The following is a 26,797-nucleotide window of genomic DNA, read 5'->3' on the forward strand; positions in this document are numbered from 1 at the left end:
AAACAGGCTGAGCTGGCTTGCCGTAGCGCCTGCTGAAGGAGAGAGATAGCTCGGCAAAAGGATGGGCACACCCATGCACATGGCTTGCAAACGTCATGTGTTGGAGCGCGGGAAACGATAACTGCAGATGCGCGCGCCTTCCGGAAATGGGCGCGGCGCTGCCCAGACTAGCCATCGCCGAACTGTCCCCTCTCATTCCTTCCTCGCGTGGCTTGAAAACAACACGCGGCAAACGGCCAAGGGTGATGCAATCGTCTTTGGGAAAGGCACACTTTCCAGTGCGTGGCACGGAGTTCGATATATGACGCGGCTTTCCTATACTTTAACATGGGATCTTCAAGGGGATATTCCGTGAGTTCGATATAACCAAAATTCGATATATCCGTGTTCGATATAATTGGGTTCAACTGTCTTACAACTGAGTAAAAGAGGCTCACTAGTTGTAGGGCGTTAAAGCGCACGGCGCACCACTCTGCAATAGCTGCGTATCTGCTGGTTGACCTCATGGGATCTTTGAACACGTGGAACCTTCAGCACAGAACAATAGAACTGGAGAAAACAAACGGCACCAACTGCAGATTGCGCCGATTCATGTTCACCAAAGCGCGGGATGGAGCAAAGCAAGTGTGCAAAACGCGCGGCTGGCATTCTGAAATTGACGTCATATCCGCCTGTTACCCAGTTTCGGTGCCCTTCCCCTGCGCTCACGGCAGTGACGAGGGTGTGACCAGGGCACATTTTTAACGCGATTTCTGTTTTCTTATCAACAGAATTAAAAAAAAAATTCGACACACATGATTAACAAAAGCCCTTTTTTTCCAACACCGAATTTGATGGAATTTGAAAACTGTTTCAGTTTCCCTTTAATCGTTGCCTCATTTATGAATTTTTTACCTGCTTTCATCATTTCCCTTATGGAAGTTTTTGGCATGTTATTTGTTGGCCTATTTATTTTTCATCCGTCTTCACTTTTTCATGAGTTCTGCCTTGTTAATTCTTGGCTCTTTATTGCCATTTTTCACTTGTGTTCTTGCCTTGTGTTGAGCCCCTTCAGTGTTTTTTGTGCAGGGTTCGTTTTGTGGCCTGGTTGTTGACTTCCTGCTTTTTGCGGGGAAAAAAAAAATAATGCGTGACTACTGAGATTGTCATATCGGCCTTTTAGGTGCACTTGCGCATTGATGCCCTTCTGTCAAATATAAAGTGCGGATCAAAGTATGTCCAAAATAAAGTTGAAAGTTCAGTGCAGTTGTGTGTGTGGTCCTTTATCCGTGGCGCATAAGCCACTGCAGTGCTCACTAGTTTAGGAGCACAACCAGCATCATCCCAGTTGCTGTTGAAGGCCCTGTCCACTGTGGTTCCTTCTGTGACGTTCCCGGCAACTTTGTCAGTCTGCAAGTCCTCTGTGTCGTCGTTGGTGAAAACGAGGTCTGCGTGGCCCAGACCCCTAGCGCTGCTCCAAGCAGGCTGTCGTAGCGGCACAATCAGGGATGTCAACTATGGCAGCTTTGTCATTGGCAAGCGCTGCGTCTGTGCTGCTGCTTCGGGAGCAGCTGGCTTTCTTTATGCAGTGGACTATGGTCAGGCGCTTTGTGTTCCTGAAAAAATTGCCGTCACCAAAGGGACCTTCATTCTGGTCACATTTTCGGCAGTGCAAGTAGGAGGCAGCATACCTTGAATATCCTCCTTGTGTGTGGGCTACAGCTTTGCAGTAATTGACACATCGGTGCCACATATTTCCTGGCTGGACGTCTTCGTGACCAAGAGCAAATAATTGGTTTACAGGAAGGGAAAGGCGCAGTATCTGTCACACTTATTTCTGTGGACACTGAACCCCGCCGCAAGGGAAGGGAGGAGGGTGGGAGAGAAAGTGGAAAGAGAGGAAGAGGAGCCATAGTGGAGGGCTACGGAGTAATTTCGACCACCTGGGGATCTTTAAGGTGCGCTGACAAAGCACATGGACGCCTCTTCTTTTTCGCCTAGTGAGAACAAACCCTAAGCCTTCAGCATCATGATGGATCTGTTGTGTTTTGGTCTCTGTTGCCAACTTTGTCGTTGGAACGGCACTACCATTTTTGATTATTGCTAAAAGTTGAAAGTGTGGACTGTCCTACTTGCTAGCGATGTCACACTTTTTCACTTTTCGCCTTGTCTCCAAAGACCATATTTACTCGCATAATGCTCGCACTTTTTTTCGCGGAAAATTGATGCTAAGTTGGGGGTGCGATAATTATGTATGCGGGGAAAATTTTCAAGCAAATGTTTTGGAGGGCTAAAAGCAAATTTAAATAGGTGCGAATCGGGATTCTTACGTCAGCTATTGTATATGTAACCAAAACATTACTTTCAAGCAGAACTTACCCTTGTTATAAGAGTACGGGTCGCCAAAAGCACAAATTGCTAAAGCACTTTATTTACCGCAAGCAGCCTCATCATCACTGCCCGCGTTTCCTGGTATAATGCTCACAGCAGACCATACAGTTCTACTCTTGATCAGACTTGATCTGAGTCCGTGTTGACTCTGCAATCGCTGTCTTCAGTAGCGCACTATGCAGAACTCGTTGACGCCGAAGTGCCAGCTGGCAGCACGGTTGCTATGCTGTAGCGCATACTCGAAAGCTTTCAGCTTAAAAGCAGCTGTATAACTTGCGTACCGCCCCATCGCGATGCGGCACCAAGAACATGGTAGACGGTGGAACAAAGCAGGGAACACTGACGGAACGAAGGAACGCTGACAACGAGACGCGGAGACACCTCGCAAAATGGTGACGGCTACGAACATCATGGAGGTAAAAAAGAAAAAGACGAGCATAACTTATGATGATGATAATTACCCGATCATGCTATCACCGCCTGGTAGCGCGTGCACACGAGGCCAGCTAGGTTCAGTAGCGCTCCAAAGATGGCGCTTGTTACTACTGGCAGACAACTCTCGTGGTGGTAATATTGGTGGTGCAATGATTATGCGAGGAAAAAAAAATTCAAATTGTTGACGCCCAATGTTGAGGGTGCAAGCATTATGCGAGTAAATATGGTAGGTCCTGTCTAAAAATTCTCCAGGTATCAAAGCTAGAAAGCAGAACAAGGCAGGAATGCAGGCATACATGAAAGCACATACAGTTCACGAAAAAGCAGAGTTAATGGGCAGTGCTTCTAAGCCTCACAACGCTCCCGCAGTTTCCCTGCTCTGAGAACCGTGAGCAGACAGTGGCGAGGAGTGTGATTTGTCAAGTCGACCACTCATTATGACGTCGCCCAAACACTCGCCTCTTATCGACTTTTCTTTTTTTTTCTCTTGTGCGGCCGGCTTCACGTCATCATTCAAGAACGCGCAGCAGGAACGCTGGCAGCCAAGCTTTGCAGTGAAGTAACCTTTCGGATTGCAGGCGTGCAGACACTGCACATGTGGCTGTCAACAGAGTTTTGCCCTTATTTTTTTACAGAAATTTCCTTTAAAGGCATAGAACTGTTCAAATTGGTGGGCTATTTTTCATTTGCTACCTGAGTCACTTTTATCTACTTAATAAAACCAGACCCAAATTGTATGGAAAAGGCAAAAATGGGAATGGGAAATTGAACTCCCTTCAGTATAACTGCTATTTCGCCGTAAGTGGCTTCGTTATAACCGGGTTAGACTGTATTTGCATTAGAATCTTGATGTCTACAATCATGCTGGTATGAATGCATATATTTCCCAGGACTGTATTGTGTACAGCATGTAGGATTTTCTGCGTTCTTCTCTGCCACTCTGGCGGGTTCAAACATGCAAGACAGGATCGCAACTTTAGGTCTAAACAATGCACACACGTTGCTGACGTGTTTTCCAGTCATGCAGGATGCGCTGCAAGTGGTGAGCTGTGGCACACACTGTAGGTGAATCCTGTGAGCCCTGTCAGGAGTTGTATGATCTAGATCGCACTGTTTATTTTTTTAAGTAATTCTAAATCTGAAACTGATAGTTGTAGCGGAATGGGCAGAAAAGAGGTTTTGAGTTGAGGGAAATTGCTTTTAACCACACAGTAACCGCACTTAACGTCAACAGAGGCGTGTGATGAAGGGGTTGAAAAGGAAAGAGGAAGAATGGCATGTACACATCGCACACAGTCTAGGGTGTTTATGTCCGGGATTAGACCCGTATGTCCTTGAGGCTTATATTGAAAAGAAAGTTCCAGTGGCCCGCAGAAGCAAAATTTCAACTTGAGCTTGTAATTTATTAAAAATGTCACCAGTCTGGTAGAGTTGTATGCCTCGCCTGTTTTGCTGTCAATGCGCTTTCCACGTATGTTTGTGTTTTATTGACTGTTTTGCATATTGCAAGAAGCAGAATTTTAATGTTTCAAAACTATTTTTACTGCATTATAGTTCAGTAAGATAGTAAAATGTTCAGCAAATAGTAATAGTTCAGCTGCATTGCAGCTATATAGCAAGAAGAGATATCAGCATTGTGCAAGATATGCATTTTACAGTTCTGCCCACTTGCGAAGATATTAAGAAAACTGGAAAATAAAAAAAAAATGGAAAGTGCATGTCCACACACTTTCTATGCATTTAGACTTACTTGTTTGTGAGCGGTGAGTGAGTCGGGTCAAAGAGCACCAGTCGTTGTAGAGAGCACTGGACACCTTAATACAGGACATAAAAGTCATAAAATTGCTTTGGCAGGCTTAAATAAAAAAGGAAATTTGCGCTTGCTTGAGCAAAAGCTGGAGTTTGACAATCACTGTGTCCATCGCTACCAGTTGTTGCTTGTACTATGCTAGCAGCAGTCCTTTTGCATGTGTGCAACTGATCAGCAACTGTATGGACAGCAGGGCACCCTGTGAATACGGGTTGCATTGTGTCCCTGCTGCGTGATTGCAGCATACCGAGAAACGAAATGGCTCATCGTGGCTGCCTTGCTTAAATGCAGAGTTCATTTGGCTTCAAGACTCCTGCGTTTCTAACTGAAAGGGCAATGCCGATGTCAACACAGGCAGTGTTTGTCAGTGACCTTGTTGAAATATGGACTGGAAACCTTGCAAAATTTTAATGTTTGCAAACTGTGCCAAACATTTTAGCCGCTACTACTGCATCCCTCATGGCCTGAGTCAAAGTGGGACTCAAAACTCTGTGAGCCAGACCATTTTAGCCTGCAGTCACGTGGCAGAATTGAGTGCACAATGGGAGAGGGAGAAGAGTCGCTGTGCTCTCTCCTCTTGCTAAACTCTTTTCTCCCGCTCTTTTTTTTTCCCCTTCTCTTCGCTTTGCGGTGTCATGCAACAGGTGGTTGACGTGAGCCGACGCGGAGTGCAGGACCTTTCGACACTCTTTGCCCAGAAGGCCACCACGCTGGAAACAGCCGAGGGTGCCCCCAACGAAAAGTCCTCGCTTCTCTTTGCCACCTCTTCGCCATCAACTCGGGACAGGTTTGTGCCACCTACCTCCCTTTTTACTTGCGAACATGGCAGTGTTCAGTTTTTTTCCTGCCAGGTTTTGCCTGGTAAAGAAAAGCTTTGGTCACCTTTCTTTGCTTTTGTTATCCACCTTTTTTTTCCCCCATTTTAGCAGCAGAGAAACAATCGAAGAGCAGCTTTGCTAGCCCCTCTTCACTGCCTACAAAGCAGGCAGGCAGGATATGATTGCAGCATTTGAAGCAAATATTACATTAGAGAATTAAGGGGATTCATAATGCAAGTGCTTCCTGAACATATAGCAAACCAGACTATAGCAACATATAGCATAACATATAGCAAACTATTCGTCCTCTGGTATGCTTTGAATGTAGTACTTCTGGAGAAAAAAAAAGAAAATAAACAACCATGGCAGTAATATAGCCTATGAAAAGTCAAAGTACTAGCTCAGAAAGCTGAAAAAGAGTTTATGTGAAAGTAAATGCAAGATGTCCTCCGCCAAGAAGCCAGAAAGTATAGGGAGAAGCAGACGCTAACTTTATATGGCCGCTACATCGCGCATTCTTTTGTGCTAACTGTCATCTGCTCCGCAAAGCGCTGCATCACAACCGTACATGAAGAGCGAAAAGTGAAGGCTCATGCCGCACTATCTTTTTACCATCCTGGTTATCGAGGAGAGCGAGCAAGAGGGAGGCCTCCCCCCCTTCTCAACGAATACCCTGGTAACCCGAGCACTCCATGGTGGTGAGGCACATGTGCGATAACAGTGCCGCGATAGCGGAGAGCAGCAGCTCCGCCTAAGAATCTTCACCCCTAGCAGGCAGCTGCCGCCGAGCCCGCCAACCCGTACCTTCTGGCGTCGCTGGCTGCCGCCGAGGTCATGGCGCCATTTAAGCTTTACCTTACCTACTCTTGCATGGTTTTACCTAGTAGATTCATCGTCTGTCCCCGTCTTGGATGTGCGCAGCCTCTATGTCACTTTTTTGCTGAGGGTCTTTTTCTTTTTACCACATGTTGTACGCTGAGCCGCACAGACGCGGCGGTGTGTAGTTCTAATTATCCGTAGTAGAACCGACTCGCATTCGAAGTAACGGGATCCTTGTACACAGATCTCTATGGAGCTTGGCCGGACCAAGTAGTGCAGTTCGAATTATCCGAAAATTCGGAATATTGCCTGTATTGCCAAGAGGGAAAGCTGGCAGCAGTGAACTTCAGCCGCTATAGGTGGGCCAGTGCATTACTTTGTGGGATAGAAGGACCGTCTTGGGTGTTAAGTGTAGCGTTATTTGGACTTTTTTATGTGCACCAACATGCTGTTTCATCGAAATGTGAATAATAGGGAACCCAAGCAGGAGTTTGCTTCGCGACGCCAGCGCCCGGTTTCTGGCGGAGCGGAGAGGAACTACAAAACCTACTCGCAACCGCGGCCACGACGCGCACGGTGGAGTCTGCGCAGCCAGGACAATGAGGAGGAGGGGGGACAGACATGCGCAAAGCCGGCGCTCTTTGCCAGTGGAATCTCTCATGTTTGCTTTTTTCGGTTCCCCGGCTGACGAAAGCGCATGGTTGAAAACGTGTTTTTTAGCGGTGCTTTCGAAAGCGACATTAACTGATAGAATGTCATCACTGCGTGCCGCTTCAGGTCCTGAAAAATGATAGCCAAGCGTTGGAAGGCTCTGAGACAATAAATAAGAAACGAACATGGATTCGCTACTTGAAGGTGAGAGACAAGCGACAGGTATTTTGAGGGACCCGAGGCGGCACCTCTTGTGTTGTTAAGGTCTGGGAGAGTAAAGAATAATGCGGAAGCCCCGATGTCTCTGTCCATGCCGCCCTTCTCGTGGAGGATCATTGATACGCGTGTACGCAGCGACGCGTGCTCTGGGCGCCGTTTGGGGAGCTTCCTATCCCTTTGTGACTACTCACTTGAAAGGGGACCAGTCAACTCTTGGGGACAGACGTTTTAGTCAACCCCCCAACAAAGTCGGCGAAAATAATGTTACCATCCACGATGACCCATTTGCTTCAAGCAGGTTGACGACTACATAGGATGCTATCGTGCCTGTCTACAGTGTGTTTTTGACCGTTTTACAATGGCTCAAAATTCAACACAAGAACAACCCTTTGGTTTTTGCTGCCAGGGGAAGTTCGCTGCTGTCCCAAATCAGTGACTTATCTACATTTAATGATCATTGGTTCATAACGCCCTGGGTCATTCACCAGAAGCCGAAGCATGCCATTCTTGCGCCAGTTCTTTTTCTCTCCACGAGACGAACAGCGAGGAAATACCTACAAACGGGGCCATCTTTCCACGGAAACCTTTGTCTTCTTAGTTCTGCAGCTTCTCCTCTAGAGTGCACACTTTTAAGCTCCCGAAGCTGGATCACATATGAGGATAGAAGGATTGACATATCTGTTGTTTGGGGTTGACTCGGTTCCGCGAGGACCACTGCACGCCGCCAGGGACAAACAGCAGTGAGAGATACGAGTGGTACACTGCAAGAAACGCCTCGTTGTTTGTGCTAGCACGGCTGGACTGCGCAGTGAACGTGTTAATGCTGTGCTGTTGCGAAACTTACCATAGGGCCCCTGTGTAGAACAAAAGAGTGGTCGGTCAAAATTTGGTTGCTTACGGATTGTTGCAGTGCTCCCAGTTGTTAAAATAAACTGTGTTCTAGTTGCAAACTGAGGTTGTTGATAAACGCAGAATATGTGGCAGCAGAATCAGTTGAACAGGAGAAAATTCTTGAACACAAAGCCACAGAGCTAAGTAAGAAATTAAGGGGTTAAAAAGGAAGAATGCTTTTCCTTAAACAATGACTACAGTAAAAGATAGCTTTTCCAAAAACAATGACAGCAAAGGATTGCTTTTACTGGCTGCTTCCAGGTTGTGCTATAATTCTTAAGCATCCAAAAACCCCATACTGAATGTAGTCAACTTGTGAAATAGTTTCCCTATGGGTATGATCAAAGATCTTTGGGCTAAAGTTTCCTTTAAGAAACTCCACGGAAACTTGCATAGGCGGTGGCACCAATGTACCCTGCATTGTTGGGTACTTCAATAAAAAAGACAAGGAAAAAAGAATATTGCATCAACCAATTTTAATGGTACCATGGTTATTGCGATCAAGCCATGTTGATACCCTTTTCTGCAGTGATATGCTAAAGTAGGATACAAACACAACATAAAAAGAAAAGAAACGGCAGTTGCTAACTGTTGTCCATGGTATGCGGTGTGTGTGCTACTCCGTTGAACAGTAAACGAAATCCTTTGCCCTATACTTTGTTCATATGGTCAGCTTTTATTTAGGTGACCGGAAAGGTCTACTTTCTGTTATGGGGGAATTGCATACGGCGGTAGCTCCACTTTAGTTGCAAGTCTAAGCGCTGTATGTAAGAAACTCCGGCAGAGGTGGTGCAGGTCGTTGTGTCCAGCAAAAGAAAAAACGCTGCCTAATTCTAGACAAGAGGGCTTGCGATGCTTCGGCCGACCGCTGGGAACCGCATTTATACACATGACGTATGAAATCGTACTTAAAGTACTTTATCTTTCGGAGTCGCTTAACTTTGACAAAAGGTTGAGCAGTATAACATCCCATTGTCTTGGATCACATAGGGGGAACGCAAAGGATCACAGTGGCAGGCGAACGTGGTGTCAGCACCGAGCCACGTTGAATGAGAGGCATATTTTCCAGACATTACAAAGCATACTGCCAACTGCTAAGTGGCCCACTTACACCGAGACCCAGCTGCTTCTGTACACACCCACGCCTAGTCACTAGATGCATTGTGTGCATGCGTATCATGGAATCCGGGGATCATCTTTGCATACTCTTTGACGGCTGGCGACCATGGTCAGTGGTGGCGATAAGCGCTGCGCTAAAACTGCTGAAGCTTTGTCAGAGATATTAGGGACATTTAGCATGGCGGAGACTAGCGCCGGTTTACCGGTCGTCTCCAGCACATGCGTGCTGGTAGATGTGGTATGGTGTGGCCTCTGTGCGTGCGCAGCAATCGTGCGGTAAGTCGGTGTATGTCTGTGATAGTGCGTTTCTGCTCATATTTTAGCATAGTTTTATCGTATGCCGCCAACAGCGGATGCTCAGATGGACGCCGTTGCACATTTGTGGTTGAGGCATAGAGTTTCTTACTCTTACCTAGAGGGAAAGCTGTGTCGCCATCTTTGGGAGTTTACATGGAGTTTCCTGACGACCAGTTCGGCCCCCATGAGTGCCCAAAGCATCATGGGCCGGCCAACTACCGAGTGCAGAACTGCAACTTTTGGCCAAAACTAATTCAAAGATAAACATTGTTCTACCGTAAACAATGTCCTAACATTCAATATTGCGACTATAAATTGTAAAAATGGAGAGAAACAGCATGTGAGTGTGAGATTTATCGAATAATAGCGATGGCTCTTTTTCTTATTGGCTTAGTTTTGAGCAGCACAGGTAACAATATTTTGCATTTAATAGGCACATTTTGAAAGGAAAGAAAAAACATTTTGGAAAAATTTATGCTTTTGCAATCACTTTAGGAAGTTTTTAGTTGCAATTCGGGAAATGGAAACCTTTTATTGGCGACGTCTGCTTTTGCGCCTTCGCTACTATAGCTTTTGCAGTCTATGTACTCACCTCGAGATGATGAGGATGAAATAGAGACATCATGGTAACGCCACTCCTTGCACCCGAGAAAAACCGACTGCCCCGTACCAAGTAGGAGACCGGCCCACGATTCTTAGCGTGCCCATAGTGGCTGAAGTGCAGCGCCTTCAGCTTTCCCTCTAGTTAAGAGTGTAAGCAACTCTATGGGAAGGGGAGACCACATGCGCCATCTCTGCTGCATTTCAGGCACCAGTATGAAAGCCCAGTGCTGACAGCAAGCAGCTGCTGGCAAAGTAGAAGATAAAGCCAGCGGCAGTGGCAATCGACCCTCGGCACGTTGCGTGTCGAGGTAGCGTTGCCAGCCCGATTCTAGTGACTGCAGTTGAGTGTGTACGTGGTCTCTGTTGTCTCCCTTCCACCTCTCCCGTTTAGCGTTGGGCCATGCCTGTTAGTTAATAGAGGACGGACGGGCGGACGGACGGACGGACTATAGGAGCGTCCCCTTTGAAACGGGGTGGTAGCAGTAGCTATCATGCTCATTTTTCTCCCTATATCTTAATTATTGATTTAGATTGGTTAACTAAACCATCACTCTATTTCTTAAAATTTTTGTTTCTACATTACTAACATTATGTCACTTCTCTGCTTTTGAGCCACCAATCTTCCAGTCGTTTTTTGCTAGTTTCCACCGCCGGTTTATTCGCCCGGCCTCTGGTATCTCTAAACCCCAAAGCTTCAGGAACAGTGATTGCGCCTGCATCAACTTCCGGATGGATACTATTACATTCAAGTATAATATGGTCAATTGTTTCACTGGAGTTACCACATACAGCGCATGCGTCATCCCCATTGTTAAATTTCCTTTTTGTATCTGCGTGTTCTAAGGCACCCTGATCTAGCTTCAAAAAGTAGGGCACTGCCTCTTGAGTTATCAAAGAAATCTTCCTTCCTGATCTGCATTTTCCACTTTCGGTATAATTCCACACTCTATTTCTTTTCCATCGAATTTATCCAATTTTTACCTTCTGTGTTTTTCACCTGTTGCTTAATGCTCTTTATTTCTGACTAGCATACTTACTAGTTAGTTTCCTAGTTCTTTTCCTCCATTGTGAGTCAACGCTTTTTAAGTACAGGTATTTAAATACTTTAGCTGGCCATCTGTTACTGTCCAATTTCCTCAGGCGTTCCTCATATAATATTTTACTCTGAGCTTCCCGTGCTTCGAAAGATGCCCAGCCCATATCTCCCTGTACCGCCTCATTTGTAGTTTTGCCGTGGGCACCTAGTGCTAATCGTCCAACGGATCTCTGATTTATTTCTAATGTCGACTGTACCTCTGATTTTAGGCACAAAACGGCATTTCCGAAAGTAAGTCCGGGCACCATAATTCCTTTCCAAATACCCCTCTAAACCTGATACCTATTGTATCCCCACAATGCCTTATGCTTCATTATCCCGGCATTCCTTCGCCCTTTGGCCTTAAGTCATTGCTCATGCTTTCCAATGTATGCCAATCCTTCGTTTACCCATACCCCCAGATATTTATATTCTGCTACTCTAGGTATTTCATGGCCTTGTATTTTAAGACCCTGATCAGTTGAGCCGTTGAAAATCATCGGACCCGACTTGACTGCGCTAAAACTGAAGCCTAGAGCGTCCCCTTCGTCTCCGCAATACTTAACTAGAGTTTGCAATTCGTCCAGACTCAGCTAGCAGCACAATATCGTCTGCATACATCAAACCGGGGAGGCGCTGCTCTACCGCCTTTCCACCTAAACTATATGACAGGTTAAAACCTAGGTTACTGTCTCCTATCCTCCGTTATAGGTTTATAATATAAAGCATGAACAGCAGCGGTGATAAAGGACAGCCTTGTCTTAATCCTTTGCATACTTTGACATCCTAAGTACTTCTTATCCCTTCCCACGTAATTTCTACTTTGTTATCCCGGTATATTTCCTGTATGAACTCTATTATCTCATAACCGATACCTTCTTTTAATATGTTCCACAGGAGTTCCCTGCTTACGTTGTCGTACGCCCCATTTATGTCCAGGAAGGCCAAATACAAAGGTCTATTTTCCACTCTAGATATTTCAGTGCATTGGGTAAGCACGAACAGGCTATCATCTAAGCGCCTACCATTTCTAAAGCCGTTCTGAAGTTCTCCGAGTATCTTGTTACTTTCTACCCTGCTTGCACCTTTAATTTCACCGCCTGCATGGCTAACCTGTACATAACAGATGTTATGGTAATCGGCCTGTAGGATTTTATGTGCATCCTTTCTCTTTTCTCTTTACAAATCAAAATCATTTTACTCTGCCGCCAGCTGTCCGAAATTTGCTTATTCGTTATGACTGTTTCCAGAGCTTTTACCAACGTTTCCTTACTTTTTGGACCAAGTTCATTAATCAGCTTGATCGGAATTCCATCTATTCCTGTAGATGTGTTTTTAGGAATATTTTTTTCTGCCTTTTTCCAGTTTAGATTGGTCAGTTCTAAGCTGCTTTGTATTCTGCTACCTTGTGTTGCTTCCTGATTTGCGGAGATTAGCCTATCGTCGCTCTTAAATGACTCTGCTCTAACTGATGTAATGTAGTTCACTGCGTTGTCTCCCTTTAAACAATTTCCTTCGTTATCTTTAATCTGATCCTGCTTTCTTTGATTCTTCTTCCCTAGCCAGCTTATATGGTTCCAGAACTTTTTGCTCCGCCTCTAGAGGCATCGTGTATGTCAGCCATCCAGCGATCGGTGGACTGCCTCATTTTACTTTGGATGAGGGCCTGCACCTCCAAGTTTCTTTTGTCAATATGATTCCCATTTTTGGTCGATTTCTTCCTGAGATACCTGTGGTTTCTTTGCCACTCGGTGTTCCCTTAAAGCAGCCCGTCGTTGTTCAATAGCTTCCCTGATTTCCTTATTCCACCAGCTCCGTGGCTTCCTCTTTCCATTCCAGCGGTTTGATACTTTAACCTCCTTAATTTTCGTCCTTATGAGTAGTTCTACCTGTTCATAATCCCAGTCTTTCATGGGGCTTTTCTCTATTGCTTCCTGTATGTCTGCTGCTATCTGCGCTATTTGATCGTCGTTTAATTTTGCGTTTACTTTTTGTCGTAAGTTCCGTTTCTCTTTTCATCAAGGGCCCCATCTGCAGACTAATACGTTTATGATCACTTCCCAAACTACACTCTCCTTCTTCATCTATTTCCATTTTTGTGACCTTGCTATAAATTTCCTGCGACATTAGACAGTAGTCAATGGTCGTCTGCCTATTGCGGAATTCCCACGTGATTTGGCCTTCACATTTTGTTTCTCTATTTACTATAACTAGATCGTGTCGCTCACAGAAATCTAGCATTAGCTTCCCGTTACAATCCGTGTATCCATCCATATCGTAGATGTGGCTTCATGTCCCCCAGCAGAATATTATTGGCCCCGTCTCCAAACTGGCTTATATCGTCACTGAGACATTCAACAAGATCCTTGTTTTCTTGCCTGCATTGATGTCCTGTTCCTAAATAAACTACCCCTAGCCATGACCTTATGCCGGCAATTGTTCCTGAAACCCAGATATGTTCTTTACAAGATGATTTAATTCTTTGGTCATGGATTAGTGGCGCAGCCTGGTGGTAGATTCTGAACTACTCTCAAGATGGCGACCGTGGAACCGCCACCTTAAGACGAGTTTTTCATGCTGCTGTCACTTGTGACACCATGCTGCGTGGGCGTTCCCGTGCTGTCGTGCTGTCGTGCCGGGAGGCCGAAAGAGAGAGAGCCAAGTATCCACGCCGCTCCAGAATCAAACACGAACTGCTTTATTCCAAACCCCCCCCCCTTGCTGGCTGCGCTCCAGCTTAGAAGGCGCCACTATTAAGTTCATAGCACGGTGGAAGAAAGAGAGGTGGTCCGACGGCGCGGCCGCGCTGCAGCGAGCTGTGACCGGAAGAGAGGGCAGCCGCTAGGGGCAGCACGTGTTCTGGGGGCCATCCTCTCCGCCGGTTCTGCTGGCGTGCCTATGAAGCACCGGTGCGCGCGCTTTTAATTTCGTACTTAAATCAGCATTAAAAGGCCCTAACCCTTAGATATTTATTTTGCGATATTTACATCCCAACTTCTGAGGAGATAGAATCTTTCGTAACGCTGACTAAACAAATAACTCCATTTCCGAGCAAACAGAGGCGCGTCGTCTGCTCGAGCAGACGACACGCTGCGCTTGCCGCTTTGGAGCACGCACCGGGCGCGCATCTAGTGGATTGTTGCCACGTCTGGCCAATTAAAGAGAAGCTCCATGACATCGTGCCGCCGGTGCAATGCCTCTTGGGTAGCTGTTCAACGCTTGTGAAATGAAGGTTCGCTTTTCTCTCCGCCCCTTGTTCTCATTGCAACCAGACGCCAATTACATGGAGGTGAAGGAAGCAAGATTAAAGCGCTGTCGGGGAGGTTTGAGCGTCTGCTTCATTCTCGCGGGCGCGACAACCGTTGCCACACGAGAAACTGCGCTGCACCATATGGTATCAGAATGAACGTGGCGCTCCAGTGGCAAAGTGAAGTATCGAACACAAAAAAGCAAAGCTATCTGTAGCCGGATGCGCGTGTCTCAGACGACGGCCTCCACACAGTCAGACTGGGGCTTTTGTCGCGCATTCGATCTGCGGTTCATACTTCATGCATAGCCTGGACTGCATGAAAGAAACTGTGCACAGGAATGAAGGTAATGTGCGTCGTCGAATGATTAAAGTAAACGATTGCAGACAAGAAACATTCTGTTTTAATGAGGCAATTCTCTATGGCCTTAACAATTTCTTCATTTCACTAGTAATATTTGGAATACGTTGCTTGCTCATTGAACTATCGTATTTTGCGCAATCCGCATTTTGGTGAAGGTAAGGCTCGAAAACCATCTCTGTGCTGCCCGATGCCACAAATGCATCATGAACACCACGCGTACAAATTTCCGAATCAATCACTACAGTGTCTGCCAGATAATTTGCAACGCCAAGACATAAATGACAAAATACAATATTATGCCACAGTTGAAAAACTGTGCGATTCACAAATGTCGTAGAATCTTGAATCCTGCGTCGTGCGTTGAGACTTGCGCAAGGGCGTTATTGGAGTGGCCGTAGTTACTAGCGCAACGAAATTATACAATATCTTTTCAATGAATTTGAAAGCTGAAGCAAAGGAGAATAGGGGACAAAGTTTAAGAAATATAAGAAAAATTCTTTGCCTTCAGAAATTTTTATTGCTCGCTGTTTTCTTGCAATTAGCGCGATCGTACATCTGTATACTGAACCGTTATATAAATATAAGCATTCGCAGTTTGATAGATAAATATGCTGAGAACATAGTGTGGAAGTATTGCCGCTCTATCACTAACGTTTTTTCAGGCAAAGGCCTGCAAAATAGGCAAAATCTCATTTCCTGGGCCGATTTCGCCCCGCCGCGGTGGTGTAGTTGTTAAAATGCCCGGCTACTGTGCCGGAGCATCTTGGTTCGATTCTGGCCGCTGACGGCTGCGTTTCGATGGAGGCGAAAAGAAGAGGCGTTCGTGTGCTGTGCGATGTCAGTACACGTTAAAGATACCCAGGTGGTCTAAATTACTCCGTAGCCCTCCACAGCGGCACCTTTTTCACTTTGCGCTTTCACTCCCACACTCCTCCCTTCCCTTAAGGCGTGGGTCAGGTGCCCACAGAACACTTGTGACAGATACTACGCCTTTCCTTTCCGGTGAAAATTATTATATTTTAGGAGATTTCATAAAAACAGACTAGGTGTTTCTTACAAATCTGGTGGAAAGGAGTAGCCGGAACCGCTATGCGGCACCAACGTCTCCTTTATTGTTCATGTAAATAAAAAGAATCTACACTCCCCCCCCCCCCCCCTCCAAAAAAAAAAATTATCTGAATACAAACAAAAGCATGCATATTTTTAGTGAGACCATATTCAGCTACCTAACTTTATTGTAATTTCTGTAATCAATGTAATCAATAACCAAAGTTGTCAAAAACAACAGAACATAAGCGCGGCACTCCACTCCTTCGTTATTTTAATTTCTTATGCCCCGAAAAAAAAAAATGCGTATCTTCTTTCCAGTCATCGGGCAACAGTATATAAAATTTTAAAATCAATTTATAAGGTCGGCCGACCATTCCTGGTTTGACCTTACATGGAATCGCCCCATAGCATCCTACCTTCAAATTGTGCTTTAATGCACGACACGCACGTGTGATGGCAATATAAATAAATGCGAGCAAAGGCGCGCCTACGGGTTCCGCTGTTTAAATCTCCTGCGTCATGTTTACATTTGGATTGCAGCAAAAGCCTTCTACAATTGTCCATAATGCAATAAATCGGGACATTAGCGTGTTTTTGCTATCAACCGGAAAAAAGAACAGCGAGAATAAATTCAAATAGCGGAGTGCGCGAACGTAACTGTGTTCTCTTTTTTTTTTTTTTTTTTTTTTTTTTTTTTTTTCCCAGCGCGACAGTACCTGAAACTGCACATGTTGGCAGCAGTGAAGGCTCACATAGTCATCTTGCACTCCTTTGGATGCTCTTTACGCGCCGCTCACAGGAGTGCTTTAAGGAAATATTGTATTACTCGTGTTTGTCGTAAACCGCAGAGCTGCACATCAATTAAGAAATCATTCATGCGGCCCCGAATCGAGTTATAACCTAGAAAATGGGCAGAAATATAAAGGTACATAATTCCAACCAAAATAAAAATTGTTTCAAGCAGGCGAACGCCCCTATGTGTCAAAAACAAGCGCCCGTCCTAGGCGCGCCCATAGAAACGCCAGCGAAACGAGCGACGAGACAGGCTGGATGGATGGATGGAATATAGGAGCGTCCCCTTTGAAACGGGGTGGTAGCAATAGCTATCATGCTCATTTTTCTCCCTGTATCTTAATTATTGATTTAGAATGGTTAACTAAACCATCATTCTATTTATTAAATTTTTGTTTCTACATTACTAACATTATGTCACTTCTCTGCTTTTAAGCCACCAATCTTCCAGGCCCCCCCAGTACCCGTGCTGCCCCTGGCGGCCGCGCCATGCGCAAAAGTCACACTCGCGGCGCCGTCGGTGCACCTCTTTTTCTTCCACCGTGGCGTCATAGCACAGATGGCTGAATGGCGCCGTAGCTGATGATGACCTTGACGCTCGAGCGAAACTTCCATGCCAGTGCGAAAACGTCCTGACTAGCTTCTGTATACATTATTGCAATTACAAATAAGTTTTTTACTGTTAGCGGTAAACCGATTAATATTTAGCTGACGCCGACTCCCTCGTATGAGAATGTGGAGATGCATCCTAGGATGCACATAGAAAATGGGAAGCTCCACTGCTAGGTAGTCGTCGGACTATACCGTCGTCGACTCTTCGGTGTCGCTTTTAATTACTGCTAAAATGGGCGCCGTACTTCCTTTTTCCGAGTTTGTGTCAGAAGTGTTGGCATCAAGTCGTCTGATTGGTGGAAGCGCTGGAACCGGAAGTGGTAGTGACATCTGGTCCCAGATGTCAGATGACTGGAGGTCAGGGAGATGACACTTTCTGAAAGCGACGCTAAGTCGGCTATGAATAAGCGAGGCTGACGTTCGCATTCATCTGCGCTTGTTGTAGAGTTATCGCATAAGCAGCGCTCAGGTGCAAGCGACTTGGTATAGACCGTTTACAGCGAGTAATTCAACTCTTCCCTAACAGGTGGCGCCACTAGGACGGCCGTCATTGCTGGCCTTCGGAACGCATCGGCGCGCAGTGCTAACTGCTGCTGTGTATCTTGTGTAAGAATACCAGCTGACTTTTAAACAGCGCTGCTTTGATGCAGGTGTCATCTGTATTGTCGAAGTATTCTGCGAGGAAGTAGAGCTAATGACCCTGTTGTTTATTGGCGGAAGAACAGACGATACTTTCTACATAAGGTGCACATCATGGCCTAGGCAACCGTTTTTCTGGGAGATGTATCACGAGTTCATGTTCCTTTCTGGGTCAAGAAAGCGCTTGTGAATTGAAGAGAATGGTTATACCTCACGCCCCAGCTCGTTTTAGCACCGGTAGTAGCCATGGCAATGCGAGAACGACTCTGACGTTTTCTCAGGAATTGGAAATTGAGTATTTGCACATGCTGCCGAGTTTTTTTCGCAGGGCGTTAAGGAGGTACCTTGACGTTGCTATTAATGTCTATGCAGTTATACGAATTGATTGCGCAGAGAAGGAAAGTTAGTGTGGGCATGTAAGTGAATCTGTTTACTTTAATTAGGTATATATTCCCTAGGATATGCGGGATCGAATCTCGGCCTCGGCGGCTGCTTTTCGCTGGAGCCAAAAACCCAGGCGCCCGTGTTTTGTGCGATATCAGTGCACATTAAAGAACCCCAAGGGGATGGGAATTTCCGCAGTCCTCCACTCATAGCCTGAGTCGCTTTGGGACGCAACACCGCACAAACAAAACCAAACTTTAATTAGGCAAGTACTGCTGAAATACATGTAATAACTGCTGCTTTTATGAAACTAATGCACGGGCCAATGATGAAATTTACCATGATAAGATTTTTTTATATCCCCGCTTGCTTGGGCTGCGTACTGTGCGTTCTGAATTCCGGTGCAGTTTCCAGTTATCTTCGCCCGAGCGCAGGTGAACGCCGCTGAGCGCCTGTTGCGGCCTTCAAGCAGCGTAATAGTGGTAATAGTCTTTTGAAGCCAGGACGTTTACAGGAGATAAAATTATATCTTATCAATTGTCGGGGATTACACGCGCGTCCATATTGAGCAGTAAGTATTGTGCACAATGTTAAATGAACCTTCATAATGCGTCTCAGCCAGCATAGTCTGAGCATGCGTTCGCCCTTTGCGCAAGAAAATAAAAAAAAAAGATAAGTTTTAGGGAATAATCAGTTTGTAATCTATTCAGTTTTACAGAGAGTCACGTTTTCCACAAAGAGCACTATGGGAATTGATAAAAAAAAAGCAAAACAAAAAACCGAGTCGACGGCTGATGGGTTTGTCGAAACGTTTTAGCCAATGCAGACATTTAGGAGGACGCAATAAATGAACTACGTGGTTAAATTAAACATTTTTTAGCACCTACACATACTATAGGCATTCACATGAAGTTTATTGCCTGTCTACAAGCTCGTTGTCCCCAGCGAAAGCTGGTACGCCGCACCGTGCAGCCGAGTACCAGCGTGCCGGAAGCCGTCAAACCAGAAGGCCAGAAGGCCGGCGATGGCGGAAGGGTCACATGATCAAATATGGCAGCGCCCATGCGCTCGCGCTGTAAAGGGTCTATAGTAGTCGTCACCGGCGCATTCCGTGTTGTGTGACTCCATGTCACGTGGCCTGGTGACATCCGCGACTCGCCGGCCAATCATTGCCGTCTTTCCCGTGATTTTATGAAGAACGAGGCTTTGACGCTATCGCGTTAATGAGAAAACTTAGCGCTTCAGGTAAATTTATGAGCGGGACGGAGAAAAGCAAATGAAAAATCACGTCAAAGAGGAGCATTCCAATGCTTGTTACTATTTGGCTTAGATGTATACCTAAGCGTATGGAGGGAGGGGTCAGCAGCGCGTAACTTCTTGCGTAGTTGTCTCGCAGTGTAGTTCCGTTTTCCCTGCAGTATCTGCGCTCTGGAGTGCGACATACATAAATGTACGCAGATAGGACATTATCTGCTATTGTCGGTGTTTGTTGGATAGGGTGAATAAATCCCGTCGGATAGCTCCGGATAAGTGCGTGCGCGTGCAGTATGGCTGGCGAAGCACTTGGGATTGGACGGGGTTTCCCAACTGTTCTGGGACGAAAGCGCCGTGATTTGGTTTCGTTTCCTTTTGCTGTCTCTCTTGACTGTTCAAACAAACAAATCAACGACAAAGAGAGCGCGTAAATGCATTGCGTCAAGAATGTGGACTAATGGTTTCGAAAATCGACGGTTCATGACAGCCTCGATGAAAAGGAAAATGCCGGTTCGCGTTCATGAGGTTTGCGAATGGTACGAATAGTGTTGGTCCAGCGGCGGCCATTTGCGCAACGGCTTTGTTTCGCTGTTTCGTACACATCGCGCACGCGTATGCTTCGAACTTTAGTACATGAACCGCTTCTAAGCGGTCAGTCGTGCATGAAACGTGGGGCGGTATAGTTTCCGTACACTTCCCGTGCTCTTTTTTTTTTTCTTTTTGTGGCGATGTTGCATCGCATGATAAGCGAGTAAAGGAGCGTCCGGGTCTCGCAGAAGCAAGAGAAATGTGTGCATAAGCGTACATAAGCGTCGTGCGGCGGGCGGCCTTCTTCGCATTTGGTTTCGGTTTCTTCGCGAATGCTTTTTCTCCGTTTGTGTTGCTTTTTTTTTAACCCTCGTTTGTGTGCGCGCGGTCCATCATATTTTTTCTCTTCCTTTTCCCCTGCTAGAGATGCAGCCCCATTCGTCTATGCTCTGCGGCATCTGCCTTTCTGGTTTTTCTCATTTTTCCCCGGCGTGTTTGTCGTCCAACGGACGAGCTTTTCCCTCATATATATCTTGCGGCGTTTGCTTTCTCGTGGGGTGTTTTTTTTTTCGTCAGCGGACCCGTCGGAGGCCGCTGGGAAAGACCATTCGACGCCGTCTTTTGTTTGCTGTTGGCGATCGGAGTTAATAATAGCGTACACAGTGGACGTACGCTCTGGCCTGAGCGCTTTCGTGTGCGTCACTACGTGACGGTGATGTGCGTAACGATAGAATTTATCTTCCGCCGCCGTGTTAGGCCTAGCCGTATACAGTGTTCTACAATTTTATCGAACCCCCGTTTGACAAATTTTCCCGCTTCAAGCGGAGGCTCATTTGCACTGAAACTGCGCAGAAAGCTTGCGCGTTGTTGTCCACTTCTTTACGAGGTAAGTTTGACCATGGTGCTTGCTTAGTTTGGCCTCGCATGATGAGAAACCAGAACAGCCTGCGACGAGACAGGAGCAAATGACGCAAACGTAAATTCTCCGCCGAAGGGCAGCAGTGGCGCCATCTCGCACCATTACAAGAATGTGCCATGCTTGCCTCAGCGCTTTTGAACCGCTACGCTTTCATCCAGCCACGCCAGATGACGCCACAGCTGGCTTTTGCTAGAAAAACTGCGCTGAAAGATCCCCAGGAGGTCGAAATTACTCCGTAGCCCTCCACTACGGCTCCTCTTTCTCTCTTTCCACTTTAACTCCCACCTTCCTCCCTTCCCTCACAGCGCGGTTCAGGTGTCCACAGAAAACGAGTGAGACAGTTACCGCGCCTTTCCCTTCCAGTGAACCAATTATTTATTTATATTTAATTTTTTGCTCCTCAGTCTCGTCGCTAGCTGTTCTGGTTTCTCATCATGCGCGGCCAAACCAAGTAAGCACCATGGTCAAACTTACCTCGTAAAGAAGGGGACAGCAACTCCAAGCTTTGTGCGCAGTTTCAGCGCAAATGAGTCTCCGGTTGAGGCGGGAGAATTTTTCAAATGGGGGTTCGATAAAGTTGCAGAACACAGTAGATGGCGACGTTGTCTGCACATCCTTCCGGACAGCAGGCATCGGTTTGCCGCAGACATACCTGTGCGTGTGTCGTCTGCTTCCTGTGTGTATCAGCTGTGCCGTGTGTGCTGCAGCGCCCGCAACGGCAGCTTGCGCACACTGCTGTATCTGTGGCAACCTATTCGGAGCAGACGAAGGCGCCTGCTAGCGTGGTGGAATAATGGTACCCAACAATGGCTTCCAGATATGCGCTTTGCGCGGCGAAGCACCACCTGCTCATGGTGCCGACCCGGCCATTGACGGCGGCTACGCTGAAGCGGCAGTCGCCAACTGCCCTGTGTCCACAAATAATCTTTGTCGTTAGCGGCTGGCAGTGCTAGCTGGAGGCGCCCGCATTGGAAGGAACGGGCCGTTATTTGGCCGAGGGGCATCTGGTCTGGCCGCAGAAGCCATTTTCCCCCTTTGAAGTTGCAACTTCCAGATTCTGTAGCCTGCACTGGGCTTCGGCGACATCTTTCGTTGGAAGAAAACTGCTTGCCAGAGGAGCCTTCAGGAAAAGAATTTTTGCTGCCGAGTGAAATAAATCACATATGAACCTCTGTTTTACGAACGTTCGGACTTCGAAAGGATGCAAAGCCTGCAGCTGCATGAGAGCCGAAAACGTTGGTGGCTGCCAACCTGCAGACTATTAACGGTTTTGTTTTCAGTCAGCTTGACGATTTTGCTCGCCCCGTTTGTGTAAACCTGCCTGTCCAATATATCCTTTAACCTACGCCACGCGGTGACCTATGGGATACTTTCATCATCTAAAGGCCATATATTTGAATCCTAAACTTGAAGGCTGGAATTTGCAGTTAAAAAAAAAAAAGTGTCGACTTGCACCGAGTGAACGCATGTCTTATAAGGGCTTATGTATATGGATACCATCCTTGTAAGGCAGCCGTAATTTTTCGTGCATTCATTTGCAGCCGACTTCTGCTGTCCTTTTATCAGCGTGTGAGACACATTTCCCACTTTAAAAGCTCTTGCGTGATCGGTGCATCGGTAGCCTTTTGCCGACGGATGTTTTGCGCTGGCATATCGGTTGTTTTTGAAAGGTAGGCTTCGAAGATTGAATACCCCCAAATGTCCGGAGACCGAGGGTGGCATATCTCGACCTCGTGGCTCAAACTGCACGCTAACGCTTACTACTATGGCGTTGGTGGTGACGTCAATACATATATGGTGGCTACGTGTGGCTTTATAAACGTTCCTACACTTTAGTTCTGGCCGTATGAATGTGGCGACTGATGATCGATGCGGCCGCTGACAGTTATTAGAGAGTTTTAGTACTGCGTAGTGAGCGCTACGTACGCACAGCCCACGTACTTTGCGGAACGCTACGCCACGGTCGCGTACATGCCACAGAAAGACTTTTAGTAGGGCGGAAGCGCATACGCACGCAGGGGTCTGAAAGCTAACGCGGCAAGCGCAGTGGCTTGTGCAGTGCCATTTCGCAGCCATTCAAAAACTGAATTTTCCAGCGCAGGAACTCCTGCTTCTTTGTTTTTCCAACAGGCGAGAGATGGAACCCATGCTGCAAAGGTGCTGATTTGGTTCGTCGTTCTTGCAGAGGATGCGGATATAATGAATAACTTTAACCGAATCGGAGCACTACCCCCAGCAAACGTAGTAGAAAACTAAAATTAACTATATAACCCCGTGCAAATTTTAAATCCGAAGAAGCAAACCGATTTTCCGAAAGAAACAATGTCAAGTCAAAGCAGTTTTCCGAGTTCACAGTGCGCCTATGATGTCATCATTCAGTGCAAAGTAACTATGAACCTCGGAGAATACGCTTCAAAACTATACGAAGTCTCATTAGAGAGGCGGAGCATATTTAAAATGCCACGAAACGTATGCCGTAAAAATCAGCACCATGGCCCATAGGCAAAGAAAACTTACCAAAATAATTTTCTGGCTTAGGCCAGCCCCAATGAACACGGCAGATGGTTAAAAGTTACCGAATGTTTTGAAGAAAAAGTATGACAAAATATGCTACGGCTTTTTTGGAGCCAAACAATATTTAACGCGCCTCGAATAATCTGCGTTGTAAAAACCTACATACGCATAAAATCTAGCTGTCTGCTCTTCCGAAAGTTTCAGCGTTCCCTCTTAAAGGCGGCCGCTCATATGATACGAGCTTTTAAGCTAAAAGTAGTCATCACTCGGCACGAAAAACGAACCGTGCACAACAGCAGACGACCAACAGTCCGTCTGCTCACACGAATGTCATTCGCGGTCGCCGGCGTCGTCTGCGATCGAATAGAGCGTCGGCTGCACCGCCGTCTGCTACAATGGACCATTCCCTTTCGAAGTTTAAAAATGCCTTTTGAATGTACTTTTGTCTATGGGCTGCTTACTTTGAATGAAAGGTATCAAGAAAATTTAGTCCATACGGCAGCTGTATACGAGAGGCTTCCGCGATTGGGAGAAGCCCCCAGCACATAGCGAGCGTGTGTGCGGTATGTACGGCTTCACAACACATGTTTTAGCGGTGTTTATAAATAGATTACCCGTGGAATGACTTAGCATACTTTGTCACACATTCATTCAAAGCACTCGCCAACATTTAATGATAAGCAGTCTCCATTGATACTGTACTAAGCAAGAAAGATACTGCGGTAAGTTGTGTTTACATGTTTTCTAAGGTCCCTACCAGCTCGTACCCCTAAAAGTCACGCAATGTTATAGAGATACTCCGCCTTTGAAATGGCATTTCATATTTTCACAGTCTGTTCTAGGATGTTTGTAGTTGCTCTATACCAAAAACAAAATCATAGATGCCCCGTGAAGACATAAAATGGCTTCGAAATCTTTCGCTTCCACATATTCTCGTGGTAAGCCTATACATTTCACCCCCAGTCTGCGGCGGGGTCGCGAGCGCTCCATTCGTTTGTAAACACGGCGTTTGTCCATAGGTGTAAAGCCCACGGGAAACTTGGTACTTACTGCTTCAAGCTTCAAAGATCCTGGCGACGAAATACACCAGCTAGAAGTTGGAGCGTTCGCGCAGCGCATTCATAGAAAACAATTTGTGCGTCTCATAAGGCAATCCGCGCCCTGTACTGCGGAGCAACAAATGGATTAGAAGTTTTTACTTCTTGCGAAACGCCAAATCGCCTGCAATGAAAAGAAACGAAACGAGCAAGCGCTGCGTGTTTGCTGCTTATCATGCGCGGCCATATAGCCAAACGTGTCTGTCGAGCTTTCTCAAACGCGAGAGCAACACGCAGACGGTTCAGCGAACGCACGCAGAGGTAGGGATTTCTGCGTACGCGAGCAACGTATACGCAGTACGCAAGGATCGTGCTGCGTATGACGCATGCGCAGTAAGCAGCACGCAGGCCGCCTACGTACGCAAGGGTTCTGCGTATGCCTACGTACGCAGTACTAAAACTCTCTATTACCACAAGTGATGACTTTCCTGATGGATCACGTAGCGACGGTTCACGATGTGGATGGCCATGTCCGCATGCTAATTTAGCGGTGGCTCTCGAGCTGTGCAAAGGAGTTTCTTTTTCGGCGTGACTGGGCAGCAGAGGTATTGCCAACGTACTCCTAATCGAACTGTCTTTTGTCGTTTGGTTGTTTCCGGAGGGATTGATGAAAAGGATTTTGATGCTTTGAACGGGACTGTCGGCCACGTGCTTTGGCAAGTGCGCAGTGTGTGCGAAACCGGAATGTGAAAATTGCGCTGTTCCCTAAACCGTGTGAAACCGGCTTAGCAGGTAGTGCTAGTGTTTTGCATGCCTGCCTCTGCGGTTCCTGATGCGCAATCGGAGCAGACGGGACTCGTCTGCTACTGGACGCTCGCATGTAATCGACCTTAAAGCCCAGCGCGAGTTCCCGTTCCGACGTGCTTGCGTGGTCGAAGGACGAATCGCTCTGCCGCGGTTACTGATTTGTCGTCTCGAATTTGCGTAGTACGCATGATTCGAGGGGGAAGGGTGCCGGTTTCCTTATAAGAGGCCGTTCGTGCGCGTCGGTTTCTTTTACTGTTGTCGCGGAGGGTAGGGGGACTGGTGAAGTCATCAGGAGGCGACGTGGGCGTAACCAGATCTGAAGGACGGGCAGCGCCCGCGCTCGCAGGCGGCGGAGGGAGGGAGCAGAATGCGGATCGTGGATGCCCGCACGAGCCTGCCTCTATTCTTTCTTTTCATCTCTTCATCTTGCGCTGTGCTGGCGCCCATTTCTTGGACAAAGCGGCAGTACCCCCTGGTTTTTATTTGGCCCGAATCTTTCGCAGTTTTGTTACTATCGGATGTTGACCCCGCGTGATTCACTTCTCTGAGGATTAGTGTGTAGAACAGTTTTGATCTTTCTTTCGTTCTTTGCTGAGAATATACATACATAACGACATAGTGTATTTCTGGAACTCTACATACTGTCCTAAATGCGTTCCTTCAAGTACACATTTAGTCAGGCTTTGGAAGACGGCGATGGCGCATAGGATCAGGTTCATTCGATGTTGCCATGTTCGTGGGCTGTATTTCGGTTAACCTAAGTCGATGTTCACAGCCGCGGAAAGTGGGGGATGCCGTGGACGCGGGATGTTAGCCTTTGTTGCCGTCATCCTGATTTGGCCTGGATATCGTTAGTCCACTGCGCCTATTCGTCCGTAGCAAGCAGGAAGCGGCTCGCTCGCGTTTCAAAGAGTAGCTCCGCCTGGTGAAGGACACCGATCTGTATCTGTCACTCGTGTTTGCTCTTTCGAGGGGTGCGCCTTCCTCTTTTGACACTCCGTTCCTGGCTGTTGTTGGCAGCTGGGCGGACGCGTTTTGGCTTCCGACAGCTCGTCATCACGTGGCAGCGTTAGAAACAAACGACTTCCCGGCGTGCATTTTAATTAGTGGACGCATTAGCTAATTAAAGGGGCCGCCGTCATAAAGTGAGATGGATTGGACGAGCGCATTATGACCGCTGCCTTTTCGTCGTCTGCTACATATCTGCTCGACTGTTAAATGTCGTGGTAGTATTAACAGACGACGGGGAATTGGCGTTCACAGCCGGCAGAACGGAATTGCTGCCGCTTTCTTTTAAATAAACAAAATAAATAGAGGTTAACTTGTGATGTGAGAGGGAACTTGTATTTTTTCCTCGTCGCAGGTAGCTAGCCGTGGTTCTTGTGAAGCCTCTAGCGCTGGTTGCTTTTCTCTGACGAGGATGAATAGAACGTCTGGTGCCACGATTCTGTCAGGAAAAAGTAGAACGCAATAACCGTGCCGTCGGGTGGGATAGAAGTCGAAAGAGAAAACAGCATAATGGCAGAGAAAACGCGGCTATATT

General features: G+C 46.7%; 1 protein-coding gene across 3 annotated transcripts in view; it reads left to right on the forward strand.

Annotated features, from left to right (window-relative positions):
- Positions 1-26,797, forward strand: part of ArfGAP1 (ADP-ribosylation factor GTPase-activating protein 1) — a 99,041-nt gene that overhangs the window by 46,341 nt on the left and 25,903 nt on the right. For all 3 annotated transcript variants that reach the window (XM_084579455.1, XM_084579457.1, XM_084579456.1), the window contains one exon: positions 5,260-5,402. In XM_084579455.1, the coding sequence (XP_084435581.1) occupies positions 5,260-5,402 (143 nt within the window). The remainder of the gene's footprint in view (positions 1-5,259; positions 5,403-26,797) is intronic.

This window comes from Amblyomma maculatum, chromosome 9 (genome assembly GCF_055883805.1).
Source record: "Amblyomma maculatum isolate TAMU_Amacu chromosome 9, ASM5588380v1, whole genome shotgun sequence".
Classification (NCBI taxonomy): Eukaryota; Metazoa; Arthropoda; class Arachnida; order Ixodida; family Ixodidae; genus Amblyomma; species Amblyomma maculatum.